Below are 15,756 nucleotides of genomic sequence, written 5' to 3'. Positions count from 1 at the left end.
GTACATTATTCTCTCACTTTTCTGTTCTAATTATATGATATTTTCACTGCAATCATGCTACTGCTCTCTACACTTCCTTAATCTGCATTTTCAAGAATTTTAATGTAACAGCTTCCATTGATGAAAAAAACTAGTACAGACAAGGCCTCTGTTCATCTTATTGACCACAAGTGACTTTTTAAAAACTGTATACTATTACAATGGTATTTTCAGCTCAGAAATTGAATCTAAATAAAAACACAGTACTAATGGAAGAAAAGTCCCATTTCCTCTAATTAATTACTGTATATGAACAGTGAAATCTAACAGGATGTTTACAAGAGTAGTATAAAATAACTGTGATATCCATAAGTAGGAAATAAATCTTTCTAGCCCTATTCCCTGAACAAACTAGGATCACTAGGTTTAAAAAGCTTGCATGATATGGCTTGCATCTTGAGCAATATAACAAGACCGTTCACTAAAATACGTACAGAGTAAGATCACACACCAAGATTTAGCAGTTTCAGCAGCTGGAGTACATAGAAGTTGAGAATACCATCTAGATTCTTTAAAAAATAAATTAAAAGATACAAACAGATACAATGGAATGTTTAGTTACAAACAGATCTAATGGAATGAATTCAATGGAAAATGGTTAAGCTTTCCAATTAGTTTATAAAACTTAACAGATTAAACAATCTGCATTTGCCAAATCAGACTAAGGAGCCGGTTGTCCTAATTTGTGTTGTTCCAAATAAGCAGGAAAAAACCCCAACACCTTCCTATAGAACTAGCCCATTTAAATAATATTTCAGAACTTTTCTAAAATCAGATTTTTCTCCTATTCACATTTTCAAAACATGAGACTGTGTTTCCTTCTTTCTCTGATTCCATTATATTTTTATTGCAGTTTTACTTCTGCCCTCTATAGTCTGTCAAATGTGCAAAGAACTTACAACATAATGGTTCACATTTATTAAAAACCAGAATATAGACAAAAATTTGCTTGCTCACCTTACTGGCCTTACTGAAAGGGGAATTAACCCCCCTTCATGTTTTAAAAAGTGAAATGAGAGACAATAACATTGCACTTCTTCAAATTAATGCAAATCCTTAAATATTATTTAAATACATTAGTTCCTTCAGGAAATACCTATTCTAGTCCACAGTGAAATTCTAAGTTTACTGTAGAGAAGTAAAAAAAGAGGTAATCAATCTTCTTGAAGAAACTAATTATCTTCAATAAACTTATAAGCTTAGAATAAGATAAGATTAATTATTTATTATAAGATAAATTGAAAAACTATTATTTTTCAAGAGTATAAGCTATCAAAAAAGATCTCGTTCAGGAAGACAATAGGGAGTCCTTACATGACAAACAGGTAATTCCAAGACATGAAGTACTAATCTCTAGGATGGTCTAAAAATTACAGTATAAAACCTTGAGACTGCCATTATAGGTGAAAATTAATCCAACTGATCTTGTTTGGAATCCTGTTCTTGGTAGCCTAAGAACTTTCAAAGAATGCTGTCGTCACAGTATGAAGCTCCTCATTGTTCTCACTGATAAGAAATAAAGTACTTCAGTGGGAAAGGACAAGTGAGGCTTAGTTTGATGCTGCTAAGCCATCTGTTAACTTGCCAACTTCACCAGCTAAAAAGCATGCTGCTATTATGAAAAAAGGTTATCCCTTCCTCTCCATGGTGGTGCTCTGCTGCTTGTTTTATTCTATAAACTTAAAAGAGGTTGTCATTAAACTGTAATCAATTAAGCATTAAATGTATTTAATGGATTAATTTTACTAATATACACACGTATATAAATAAAGCATTATCCTTGAGCAAAAGCATTATTTTTTGTAAGTAACTTTGATTTCTTTCTGCCTTAATGTACAAGATTTACTTAAGTATTTCTGTGTCATTCTTTTAAGTAATAAATCAAATACCTTGCAATTGGATATTTATTATTTATGCCTGAATGGACATCTCTATCAAGCTGAAGGATTCCATCATTGCTCAGCCTGATGTATACTCTCTCTTTCAGAGTGAGATGTAAACCTGCTTTTGGTAAAAATGTTTCAGTGGAGGCATACAAAAAGCACAAATACAACGACATGATGAAAGTTCAAAAAAGTCATCTAGCAGCAAGCCAAATATAGCAGCTTAGTAAATTTCTTTATTTAGGATATCACTTTTACTGTATACCGACTCAGTATTTGCTTTTTAAGTCACTCAAAGACCATATTAGCCTTCTAGACACAAGAGACTGTCTATCAATCAGTTCTGGCACTGTTCAAAACTTCTGCAAAGTGAATTCATACCAAAATTTAGATTGGACACTAAATGTAGTCATTGCAGATCACTACAGAAGCTGATACATGGCCTTCCACTTACTTAAATGTGAAGTAAGTTGCAGAGGCAATAAACTGCTTATCACTAGCTGAGGATCTTGGATCAGGTCATGAAAATTCCTTTATTCTGTTTGTCCTAGATATGGTCAACAAACCTTCTGTAGTATGAAGTAAGTCTCAATACCTACTTTAACATTGCAGGTCACTGCTATACAAAGCAACAGAAAGATGACTTTAAGGGAAAATTCTTTTCTAATGCTGTATTTCAACCTGAAAATAGATACGATCCTGCAGTTAAATAAAGCCTGACAAACTATAATGGGACTAACTGAAGACTGACAAGTTTTTTTTCAGTAGCTGAGCTTTTCCATAGGGTTCCAAATTTCAAACAGGCACATTGTATCAGACTTCCATCAAAAGAATGAAATTAAGGAGGAGTCAGTATTTTCTTCTTGGTAATGCTAGACTTTCCCAGAAGAGGAATATGATTCCTTTCTACAGAGCTCAATGGCATTAGGTTGAGGACAGTCCAAAAAAAGAATCTTAGAAAGAGCATCCATTGTAGTTACTGCGATATTTTCCTTTTCTTCTCTCCTTTAAAGAGCTTTAAAAAAAGTTGTATCATAAATACTGCAGGGAAATACCAGTATTTAATCCAAGATCGAAAGAAAAGCTGATCCAATCACTTTGGCATCAACTTTCAATCCATGTTCTAGATTTCATCTAGATGACTGAACAAACTGTCAATCAAAATAATAATAACGAGCTACCTGAGCATGCTGTAGTCTACAGGATCTCTGTTTTGCTCTTTAAAAAAAAAAAGGAAAAAAAAATCAAGAAAAATGACAGTTTGGAGTAAAAATATGTCTTAGCTCAGGGGATGCAGTAAAGACAGAAAACAGAAGTTTAAGAACTTTAACTACATAAAGAAAGATGATGGATAGCAATCAGTATAAAATATGAAATATAGAAAATTTACAAGAGGAGCTACAACTTCAAGAGCAAAGTTGATACTAGCAAGCATAGAACTCTTAGAATGAAAAAAATGGGAGCAAATAAATCCTAGAAACAGTACAACCCATGATGGCAGAGATATGGTAAAACTGTATATAATGCTGAAGAAAACACAGAAGTTTTCAGTAAAATTTTCTGCCCTCTGTTTGAAAAAATGTCAGATGATCAGTTTGTATAACATAAGAATGATGAACTATTTTCTAGTCCATTAATAACAAGTGTAAACTCTTTGTGCACATATTAAAGGATGGCAAGCAGAATGGCTTAAGTAATTGTTATCAAACAAAATGGTCTACAATCATATACAAAGTTTAAAAAAAAAAAAAGGAAGAAAGAAATCTGATGAAGCATTCAGACCTGAATGCCGGACATGAGTTTAATAGAAAGCAAGTCTTAAAAGATTTTATTTAACCGTACAAGTTTGATGTTAATAGGCTTAGTAGCTGTGCATTAGCTATCTGCAAGACATTTAACTTTGTTCTGGATGACATTCTGATTTAAACTATACAATTATATGATAAAAGATCAAGAAAGGGCTACATGGCATCTCATGGGAGAATAAAAATGAGGTGAAGATATTCTAGTGGAATTTTGCAAGAATTTGAACTAAGGTCACTGGTACTAAAGCTTTCATGAGTGATCTAGAAGCACATATAAAACCACTGTGGGTAAGGAGAAACGTATTGAAGTGGAAACCAAAAAGATTTAAGTGGGAAATAAAGCATAGATTTTATTAACGATAGTGAAAGAATAGTTATAGAGAAGAATACCAAGTATAACATTTGATTCACAAATCTCTTAATGTCTTCAAGTCAAGAAGATTTAAAAGATATGTTTTAGTCAAATACAAATTACTAGGATAGAACTAAGAAGAATCCACAATAAATTGTAGTATTGATTAAAAAAAATAATTCAAAAACTTCACTGTTCATATGTCTTTCACTGAAATAGTATATATAATCATATATGTAAAAATATAAAATATTTTAAAATTACAGGAATTTTATGTATGTAAAAAATGCAAGTATTTGCACTGTGAAGTACTCGGGTGTAGTTATCCTAATTTATAATTATCATGGCTTTAAAAATCAAACTGTTAATCACATTCCTGAAACAGTCGGTCTAGAAATTCCATATGGCGGCAGTATCTAATGGGAACAAAAGAACTTCTAGATTTGCTAAGAGAAATTTAGAAGACAATCTTAAAAGTATTTCAAAAAATTAGTTCGCCCTAATTCTGGGAGATTTCAAGCTGAGTTTTGTTTTGTGTTTGTTCTCCATGTCAATATATGTGATTTCAGGTATTATATACAGAATTTTAAAAGATCATGAAATTAAACTCATTGTAACAAAGTAAAAAAAAATAATTTTAGTTTTTTTAAAAAGCAGCTTACGTTAAACATTGCCTAGATTTGTATATTCAAAAGACTCAAGATCTGGACAATGTAGAAAAGGATTTACAGAAATATCTTCAAAAGTGATTTAAGAGAAGAGCTGTGTAAAAAGTAACAAGGTATTCATTGAACAATTAACTATCAAACAGAACAAACTAGTTTGGCTAGCCAGTCTTCTGTTCAGAAATCAGAACACTATCTGTTTGGCTTACGTTCTTGTTTAGCCTGTAAAGTAATCCCTCTTTCAATCTTCTTTTCAAAGTACAATAGAAACTTATTTGAAAACATTTTAAATGAGTTTTGGTTAATTATAAGGCCATTTTTTGACATCAAATGATAATAAACACTGTTTAGAAAATATTTCATTTTATGAACAGCTGTTCTGCAATGTTTATAGTCTCTACAGATTTGATTTTTTTGTAGCAGTAATTTACCTCTTGTGAAATCTGTGTTACTTGTTCCTTCTGATGTTCCAGATCTTTTACAAGCAACGAGTTTTGCTTTTCTAGCTGCAGTAACCTCCTTGCCAAGTGAACACTGTGCCAATAAAAAGCAAGCTGAAGTTGAATTTTTTCCAAAATATGCAAAAGAAATTCTCACATTTACACTTCAGAACTTGATTGCGTTAATTTTTCACCATTGCTTAAATACTAATGTATATAAACTACAGTGAAACATGCAGAATCGTCAAAATTAGAAAAACAATGAAAATATTACAAATTCTAACAGCATTGAAAGAGCATTTCCACAGTTATGCCATTGTAATATTTTTTACAAAGTAATTACCTATATAATTTGTACAATACTACACAATCGTGTCAAAATGTTTCAACTAATTATGAGTACTTTTTAGCATCTTTAGGGTATCACTGTAATTGGCTTATCCTTAAATAATTTTTTTAAAAAATGCACACATACAAATTTTGTAGTGGAACACTGAAAAATGTAGTATTTTATCATTTTCAAAACAGAGGGAAAATTGTTTTGTTTGTCATGTAATTTGCTAAATAATTAAATGTTATTGCCACTTTTTAAAAAATAAACTCCGATGCAGATCCACAAATTAACTTAGAAGTGAACAAAAAGGATTATTGAGCGACTCAAACACCCTAGTTAAAAAACTAGATCCTCAACCTCTTCCATGTTTCACGTCCGAACTCAAAAGAGTTGATCATCAATTCAACAGCACAGTTCTGTAGGCAGCAATGGGAAGATTCAGTATGCAATTGCATTGCCTACTTCCAGACATCTAGCCTAGTCTTTCAAGCTGTAATTAATCATTTAGTCCTATTTAATGCAGTCTGTAAAGCCTGACTATATTCCACCAAAATGGACTCCTGAATGGTGAACTGAAATGTACTCCAAACTCCACTGACTGTATTGATTAGAACTAAATTGGTTATAATGAGAGGTCAGATGCCAAGTCTCTATGTAAAACCTATGATTAGATGTCTAAATTTATGTATCCTGTAATGAATCCTGCCATCTTTGTAGGATTTAGCAGCTTCGTGGCTTAGTAGCAAAATTGTATCGAGAGAATTTATCACTGTACCTTGCCATGTTTAGGTGCTCTAGTCACCAATCTATTTCACATGACATGGGAAATTCAGAGCTCTAAAAATAAGGGCTAATACCACTGTTTAGTGTGCCTTAACCACCAGACTAATGGGTCTCCACAACAATCTATCCTTCCAGTCAAATGTGTGTCATTTTTCAGAAACTTGAATATTGAAGAAACGGAGAAGTCACTCCAGTCCAGATCTTAGACTTTTGATGCTTATTATCCATATAAATATAAACTTATAAACATATAAGTATAAACTTTCTCTGAAAATTTGACCAGTCATAACCTCCATGTTCTCCTCAGTAAAAGTGAATAAACTTTTAGATTTATCAGAAAACTTAATATTCTTCATCTGTGTTATAAACCTACCCTTTCATATAATCTTTTGCTTTCTTCTTGTATGAGAAGAATGACCTGAAATTCTCAAAAGCATTCACTAAGAGGTTGGTTCTCTCAGTTCCTCCTACAAGGAGCATTAGACTGTGTAAACAATAACTGAGAAAAAAAGAAATTAATTCTCCAATTAATTAACACGAGATGCGTGTTAAGATCCCATGTAGTACAAAAGAGAAATGAACCACTTCTCTGACTAGTTAGGGATCCATACATCAGCTATTAGAGTGCAAGGGGAAACATGGATACCTTCCCACGGCAACTTTGGGAATGTAACGCATCATAATTTTCCCAGCTGCAACTATTCAGTGAACTTGACCTGAATTTGTGAGTATTTAGGGATAAACACAAGTACATTTTTCAAGTATGCTTGTCAATATGTTTTTTAACTAGTTTAAATTTAAAGCAAAGGGACAAAGGGACTGATCTGCAAAGACATCTTATTCTGGAAAACTTTGATTCCAGCTATACTAGAAAATTATGCAGTGCTCAAGAATGTGATAATTTATTGTTAGTAAACCACTAGAGTGTTCCTGGTAGTATTCTGGCATTTAGTTATTAACACTCTCTCAAAACAGTTCCTAGGCATAGCTGAAGAGGTAGCATGGGCAAGCAAATCATTGCCAATACATAGTTCACATGCAGCTAACCTACACTGAGAGTTTAGTTTTACGGAAGTGGGCTACTGCATGCCATTTGGTCTTCATGCTTCAGAATCTTCCCAGGCATGCTTAATTTACTACTATGGATCTATGGTGCCTACATCCAAAGTAATGAAATAGTTGTTTCTGGCAAGTAGGCAAACAGGTATAGACCCCACAATGCACTATGCTTGAATAGATGGTTTTGTACAAAGTTTCAGAGACTGAAGTGCATGCTGTGAACTTGTAAGAGCTCTTCGTTTAGGATCCCCTATGTCTGGAATTCAAGAGCAGGCAGTGGACTCCAAAAAGAAGATTATTCACATTAGTAACAGATTCTCTTTCCTTAAGCAATCCTCGAGAGCAGAAAACTTACCTGTGTTTCTTTAATGGCTCTAAACATAGAAGTTGGTGTCACAGAGACTTTGCTTTAAAGCTTAGGGAGCCAAAGGTATCACATACACTTTCTGCATGGCAGTTTTCCTTGAGTCAGAACAGCAGCAGGTAAACCATACACAGGCTTTTAGGGCTTTTTAAATCTTAATTTTAAAAGATAAAGAAAGTCTATGAAGTCTCCAGCACCATTATGAAGGATTAAATCAGCTTTATCTGCCAGTGCTTTTTGAAACAAAAGGGGAGTATATGAGGCATTCTGATAGAGCCACTTCTAAGCTCAGAAAGTGTCTTCCAAGCACATCTGAAATCCTGGCTTATTGATTATCAGATTCATGATTCAAAGGTGATTTAGCAGAGTTCTTTTATATGTAAATAATCTAAACTATTAACTTATTTTAAATTATTAAACTGAATCTATTAAGGTGGGGAAAAAGAAGGATCTAAGCCAAAACTCAGAAAAGTTCCTAAACTATTGACAGAGGAGGAAGGAAATGAACTTTTAGGAAATGATGCTATAGAACTCTCAACAGTCTCCTAAAACAGACATACAACAGGGTTATGGAGGTTTTTGCCCTCCCCTTCCTTTTTTTTTTTTTATTTTGTCAATTTTATGCAATACAAAAAAAAAAGTTACAAGGAAACAATCTAAAGAGGCTTAAAAATGTGAAAGAGCAAATTAAGCCATGCCAAAGTTAAGTACTACATAAAATCTTTATGATTTTTGTGAGCAATATGTAACTCAGTGCACAACAGGTCTAATCCAATTGATCCAATTGACAAGCATATTGGCAACACCTACTTGAAAAACAAATATAAAGGACAGAAGAAATAGTATGTGGCCTATAAATCTTTGTTGTAAACATGAATGGACCATCATTTGCCTTTAATTCTCATCAGTAACTTTCAATGTTAAATATTCTTTGTCATGGAGAAGGTGAGGGTTAAGAGGACAAAAACAACTAAACAAACTAATACTTGTAGTAAAAACCAGCTATACATGACAAAAACTGCACTTCCAGCTCCTAGACATGTACACTGTGAAGCTGTGGTACATGTTCACCCTGTCTTCATACTCTTCTTTGTGTGTCCACCAATGATGGTGGAGTTTCTCATTTTGGTAGAAGACGGCATGGCCAAAGCCTACCGCTAACACAAATTATGCAGCTGACTTTCCCGCACTTGAGCAACTTGTAGGCACAATCTAAGTGCAAGGAAAGAGTCTAATCCTGGGAGAACCACCATCCTAATTGTGGCGTCTCCTCTGCCAGGCTGGAGACATGACTCTGGGCAAAAAAAAAAAAAATCACGTTACTCTGACCTGATATTGTGAAGGATGTGGAATCTCCATAGAGAAAATCAAAACTTAGCTAGACAAGTTCTTGAAAAATTGGATTTGCTTTAAGCATGGTGTTGGACCCTGCTGACCTCCAGATGCTCCTTCCAACCTAAATCATCCCAATATTCCATGATTCCAATCTTAGATTATCTTTCTTTTTATACTGTCTATACATATTTTGAACAACAGCCAAAGTTTTGCTGTGGTCACAGTTTAAAAATACTATAAATAAATCCACATTCCCTGTACTTCATAATGAGTTGTAGCCTTTATGTTCATAATAAGCCATTCAAATGTCACTATTATTTCTTAAAGACAATGCATAATATAAATTTATTATTTAAAAATGACTGTGATCAAGAAGCATGTTATTCAGCTTACACATCATTTTTATCTATTGATGAAATGGTACCAGAGCAAACTGAAGACATATAACTGGAATCAGATCCTGTATTTGTAAAGATGAAATAGTGATGTTCTGAAACCTGGGCTTTCTTAATATCCTGACAGATGTGTCTTTCTTACAACTACATGTCATCTTTAGGGTATTAAAAACTTATTTCCTATTATATAAATGTAAACAATGTAACTAGTCTGTTTTTACAGCTCTTTAGTTTTATACAATTAAAATTCATCTTTCTGAAGGACAATGAAAAACATCTTAAAATTACGTAGAAAGATATGTATATGCTCATTTATATGCATCAACCACATTACAGGAATAGAATGAAGACTAGGACCTGTTATACTTGTCATTAAAAAACTCTATATGTTAATCACACTGGCTGGATTCTAAGACAAAACATAATGCAAATATCTTCATTTACTTTGTCTTGAACAAGTAAATTCAGGAGGCATTTTTTTACCTTTGCTTTAGTCGTCTTTTCACTGTTGTAGGAACATTAGCACCATATCCATATGAGAAGAGAACCCTTTCAGCTTCAACTTCATTTTCCACTGCAAAAAATTGCAGAAAGGTACTGTTGAAGAACATAATTACAGTGCAAGAACTTACAAACTTCTAAGCAATTCTATTTATAATTTTACACATGCACAAACATTTTTCTAGAAGCTAGATTTTCAGTTGGTATAACCTTCTGGACTTGAGTGGAACAATTTTGTTCACAATTAGCATTAACACAGTGCCACGCATTAATTTCTTACAACACTGGCAGGCTTTTCACTTTTTATTTTTCTGATTAACATAAGACTTATGCAATATGAAAGCAAAGGAAAAGAGTTCAGTGTCCTTGAATATTCGTATTATTGGCATAGTCACAAAATACACACTAATAGTATAAGTTTAATTCAGCAGTACAGGGTTAGGCTGCTTAGGTTTTTTTTCTAAAGAATTCATTTTCTGTGAGTACATGAGGAAGTAGAGGAAGATAAAATTAGGGAGTGCTTAAGCCAACTGGACATAAACAAGTCCATGGGACCAGAAGGGACGCATCTGAGGTTGCTGAAGGAGCTGATGTCACTGTGAGGCTGCTTATTATCATTTTTGAAAGACTGTGGTGATCAGAAATTTCTGATAACCTGAGGAAAACAAATGCCACACCCATCTTCAGAGAAGGGCAAGAAGGAGATTCTTGTTTATGTAAAGTAAAAATATTCAAAATAATCTCTGCCTCTGTAGATGACTGATTTCTGAAAACATATTTCTAAGGATTTAAAACACATTGGAATTGCTTTGAAAAGAAATCCCAATAGCAGCAAGATGAAAACGTGTACAGATTTTAATATTTCAGCTTGTGTAATTCAGGTTTCCTCTCTCCTGTACGATAAAGTGGGCAAGGAAGAAAAAAAAGGAAAAAAAGAAGTGTGTGTGTGAGGTAGGCAGGGGCAGAGAGAGGGGGACAGAGAGGAGGGGTAAAGGGGGACAAAGAGAAAGGGGGAGTGACAGGGGTGTGAGGGTGGGACCACAAGTGAACACCAGCCCAGTCACCACACAACAGCTTTTCTGAATCAAGTAGTTGGGAACAGGAGAAACAGATTTAGGAAATGACATGACAGTCCTATCTGACTCAGCTTTCCTAATGCTCAAGAGCCTCAAAATCAGAAATATCTTCTTTCAACAAGCTGCACAATGCTATAGCTTCTTTCCTCACTTGTCTAGTACTCTTTTAATGCTATTTTTAACAAGGATTCTTAAAACACATTTCAAAAGAGAAAAGCCTCTAGTAGAGTATTTGTGATAAGTCACATATCTAGTTACATTAAAAACAATACAGAAATTCCAGTTGGTATGACAGAAAAAGTTTACTGACATGGCAGTACAAAGGTGCCAGAACTTCAGATTTTCAAGGTTGTCTTAGTTATGACGAGGAATTCTCCAGTGCCTTAAATACCTCTGGTTCAGAAAAACATTAAAAATAATTTAATCTGCCTTTGTCATAATCCTTATTTTCGGTTACAAATTCAATGTTGTCTGTCTCAGAAAAATGTCAGTAAGAATCTGCCCTATAAATTCGTATCTATCAGTAGTGTCCACATAAATATCAGATCATGAAGACAATCACAAAAAACTTTGGGAATGTTGTAGATATTGAGCCAAAGTAATGTTCTGTATCAGTGTGTGCTTCTCTTATCTTCATTTATGTCTTCCTAGGCTCTTCAGCTGACTTTGTGGTGTAAAATATATATGTTACAAGTTAGAGGACACTTATTAATGACAGTTTTTTACACTACTTAGCAAAAAAGTATCCTCACATGCCATTGTGAGGATACAGATAGGTTGAACCTTTTCCTTAAAAAGATACTAACCAATGGAAGCAAGAAAAATCAAACAACTCGTTAGTCTACAACAAAAACAGCCTAAAGTGAAGATTTTACCCTGAAAAGGAAGAATAGACAAATGCCAAGAAAGTTTACTATTGCTTTTCATGTGGAAACCACTCAGATGCTGTAAGGAATGGCTACATAAATTCTTGATAGTTTCCTGAATAGGCTGTTTCATGTTATTTCAATATTAATAAAGTGAGGCATAATAATGAGGGAATAACAGTCACAATTCAGTGATCTCTTCCACATGCATGTTCTCCAAAGGAAAAAATAAAAAGCTTATATGATTATATGACAAAAGCCACCTCACGTGTAAATACACAGTTTATTACAGTCCAGAGAACCAACCCTCACCAGCATTCCCAAATACTATAAAACAACAGAGGCTTCATAACTCAAGGAGAAGAGAAAAATATTACACGGTATTGAAATATATAGAAGTGACCACAGAACTGAAGAGTAAAATCTTATTCTCAGTAAAGTCCATAGAAAATTCTAATTGTCTTCCACACAATGCTTCGGCCTAAATTATATTCTCTGACAGATAGACTGGAGTATTTCCAGAACACATTAAATTTGGAAAATAATTGTATTTCCTTTCTTTCAACTATTTTTCTATCTTTAGCTATTTATGACATGTAAATACCAGGACAGTATTTGAGACACAGGAGGAAGTATGTCTGTGTTCTTCTTCAAAGTGTTTTTAAAAAAGAAATGCTTTTATTTCTTCTGATTTTCCTCAGAAGTTCACTTTGGTGCTGGAATTCAGTCTTAATTAGTATTAATCCTAACTTTCAATATCAAATAGACTACAATAATAGCAAGAAAAAAAACATGTTAGTTGTTAAATAGAAAATACATTAAAATAATATTGAACTCTAACTCCCTTTTTTTCTCCAACAAAATCAGAAGATAAATTAATTATATTTTAACAGAAGAGTCCGTTTGGAAACTTTCATTTCTTCAAGTCATATTCTATAGCACAGAATATAAATCATAAATAAAATACATACTTAAGAAGAAATTAAGAATGATTTAGTTCTGGAAAAGCCTTTACTGCTATCCCAAGATGCATAAGAAAATGTAAATCAGTGTAAACAAAAAACAGCATTCTGAACTCTATCTTCTCCTTGGAAAAAAAATTAAGATAAGGTCCAAAAATTCTGTATCAATACATAAATATTTCTTAGGCAAGTTTATATATATACACTTCAAAAAACATGTTACCAACTAAAACATAAGCATGTATATAGCAAACATGCTTATGGTCAGACTGGAACCTTTGAGTACTCATGCCATTCTAACAAGTACAAGCTGCAGTGTATAAAATTAATAAAGTATGTACAGTCTAAGTACTAAAGATACCCAGACATCACTGCATCCCAGTAATACATATTTTCCTCTACACTATTGTTTATATAGAAGATCATTGCATAAGCTTTATATGTGGAAAATATTATTTACAAATTGTCATTATTTTTTGGAGGAGTAAAGAAAGAGAAAAGGACAAGATATATGAGTTAGTTTGAAATCTTAAAATGTCCTACTCTGTTTACACACAGGCTAAAATACTTCATGATTAGAGTCTTAATTTCAAATTAGAAATTACTTGCTTTGTGGATTAATTTAGGCTGAGAATCAAATCAACAGAAATTTCACAGAAATTTTGTTGAGTTTGAGAACAGACATTGTTATTTTTGCCAATCAGAGACAAAAATTTTCAAGAGTAATCAGGCCTCAATTTAATCCAGGGTTTAGTACTTGGAGCAGACTGATCTGCCACAAGCAACTAAATGTCTAATTATTATTAATTCAACACAAGGAAGAGCTTTTTTCCCCCCCAATTCATTTAAAAATCCACATTAATCACTGTGCTGTATTATGAAACCTATAATTGTCAACAAAGAGGGTTTCCTGGTATTCAAAATATACTTAAATAATAGGACAATCCTAAAAACAGTATCCAATTATAATGGATGATTAGAATAATGAAAAGAAAAATGAAGGAAAAAGAAACACTGATTTTTAATATCCATATGTCTGAGTTCATGTTTATTTGATACATATTTACAAATACATTTAGAAACCTGTCATTAATATTTTCTATCAAAATAATTACTGTATCTTAATTGTCATTCATAAGGAGGAAGAATGACAGGCACTTTAATACTTTCCAAGTGCCATGAGAAACAAGACATCTCATCATGCCAGAAACACCTACAGATACCATACAATTTGTGACAGAACTTACTTTCTGCTGTCTGCAGTATTATCTCATCAAGCTCTTTTTCAAGTTTTTCATAAGTATCTAGCCTTGCTTGACACTCAGAATTCTGTGTTTGAAGTTCAATAATGCGTGTTTCACTAGAAGACTGAAGACTATAAAATTCCTTAGTAAGCACCTGTGAGAATGAATAATGGAAAGATCAGGGATCCAGCATTACAGCTATTTATGAAAGAGGGAAAATATAATACATGTAAAATGCTTAGCAGTATGATACTGAATAGTGGATGTAACTTTTGCACAGGGAAGATTAAAATACTTTAAAAAGCAGTTATTTTTTCAGCTATATTACCTTGCACAGATTACATTTTCAGGTCATACCACTTATGTCTATCTCCTAAGGCCTTAGTAATTCTAAGAATCTCTCTCTGAAAAAGCTACAAGAATTTTAAAGGACAGTTAGGAAAAGCAAGGTAACAGCTAAAAAAATTAATACACAGCAGTCAAAACAGTGTAAATGCATTTATTTTCATTTCTTTAATTGGATTCAGATTTCAGTTATCAATTTAAAAAAAAGAAGGTTCTTCTACAGAATGGTAAATGCATAAATATCAAAATTTGGTATTTAAGATATACCAGATTCTTATTATTTACTGACTTTATTTACTGAAAGCTAATATGCAATTAACATTCAGGACTATTGTAAATACTGAATCTACTAAGCTTAAACAAAAAAGCACATATTCAAAAATGAAAGTTAGGAAGGTCTGTAAGAACTAAAGCTTGATACAGTGCTTGAAAGTAGAAAACCACATAGACAACATAAATATTATAAAACTAACTAGAATAAGAAAATCCTTGGTAAATAACGTAGCAAACTATATGCTTTGCAAAAAAACCTCCACTGAAACAGGTAAAGTAATAACCAAGCAGTACTGCAGCTAAACTTAATACTAACTTCCCAAATAAAAATCTCAAACATTCAAGATGACAACTGAATATAGATCTTGAGATACAGAAATATATGCATAGTGTATACAGCAGTAATACCAGATTCACTGTCAAAAAAACTAAAGAATGCACAATGCTTACAGAGAAACAAGCCACTCGAATATAAAAAGATTGGTCTAGTGTCACAGAAGAATAAATGTATAGGTTAAAATTTGGCAACATGTAAACCATTTGTTTCCTAGTTTCAGCATGCATAAGAAGAGAAACTACTTTATGCTGAAATACAAAGAAAAACAAGAGTTTGTTCACAAAGCAGCTGTAGCTGAGCCACAAGCCACTAGTGACTACGTTATTATGATCAATAACCTATAAGAAGTGTAAGAGAAACCCTTAGTACACTGATACTATTTTTAAGAAAATAAATTTAAAAATTAAGAATTCAGTCAAAAGGAACAAAAGTAAAAGTTCACACATCAAATATTTAAATTCTGCAAGAACATTTCTTAATGAAAGAGCACTGGTTTCAAAGCATCTCTCTAAAGAGAAAAGGAAGTGCCAAAAGTGCTATTAGAATTGAATGTCAGATATTCAAGATGTTACCAGATCAAATAAATATCCACAAAGAAAATGGAAATATAACTTAAATTTAACTAACTTCTCAAAGTTTAGACATGTCTGTGCAATTAGAAATCTTTTTAGCAACCTCAAAGTCTAGCAAAACTGGCA

General features: G+C 32.9%; 1 protein-coding gene across 1 annotated transcript in view; it reads right to left on the bottom strand.

Annotated features, from left to right (window-relative positions):
- The window catches only part of PIBF1 (progesterone immunomodulatory binding factor 1), a 119,596-nt gene that overhangs the window by 31,665 nt on the left and 72,175 nt on the right, over positions 1-15,756 (bottom strand). Inside the window, exons 11-13 of the mRNA XM_009700467.1 lie at positions 14,107-14,257; positions 9,938-10,028; positions 5,176-5,278 (exon numbers count right to left, since the gene is read on the bottom strand). Coding sequence (XP_009698769.1) covers positions 5,176-5,278; positions 9,938-10,028; positions 14,107-14,257 — 345 coding nt within the window. The remainder of the gene's footprint in view (positions 1-5,175; positions 5,279-9,937; positions 10,029-14,106; positions 14,258-15,756) is intronic.

This window comes from Cariama cristata, unplaced genomic scaffold (assembly GCF_000690535.1).
Source record: "Cariama cristata isolate BGI_N322 unplaced genomic scaffold, ASM69053v1 scaffold20075, whole genome shotgun sequence".
Classification (NCBI taxonomy): Eukaryota; Metazoa; Chordata; class Aves; order Cariamiformes; family Cariamidae; genus Cariama; species Cariama cristata.
Note: the sequence above shows the minus strand (reverse complement) of the source record. Positions and strands in the feature narration are given on the sequence as shown.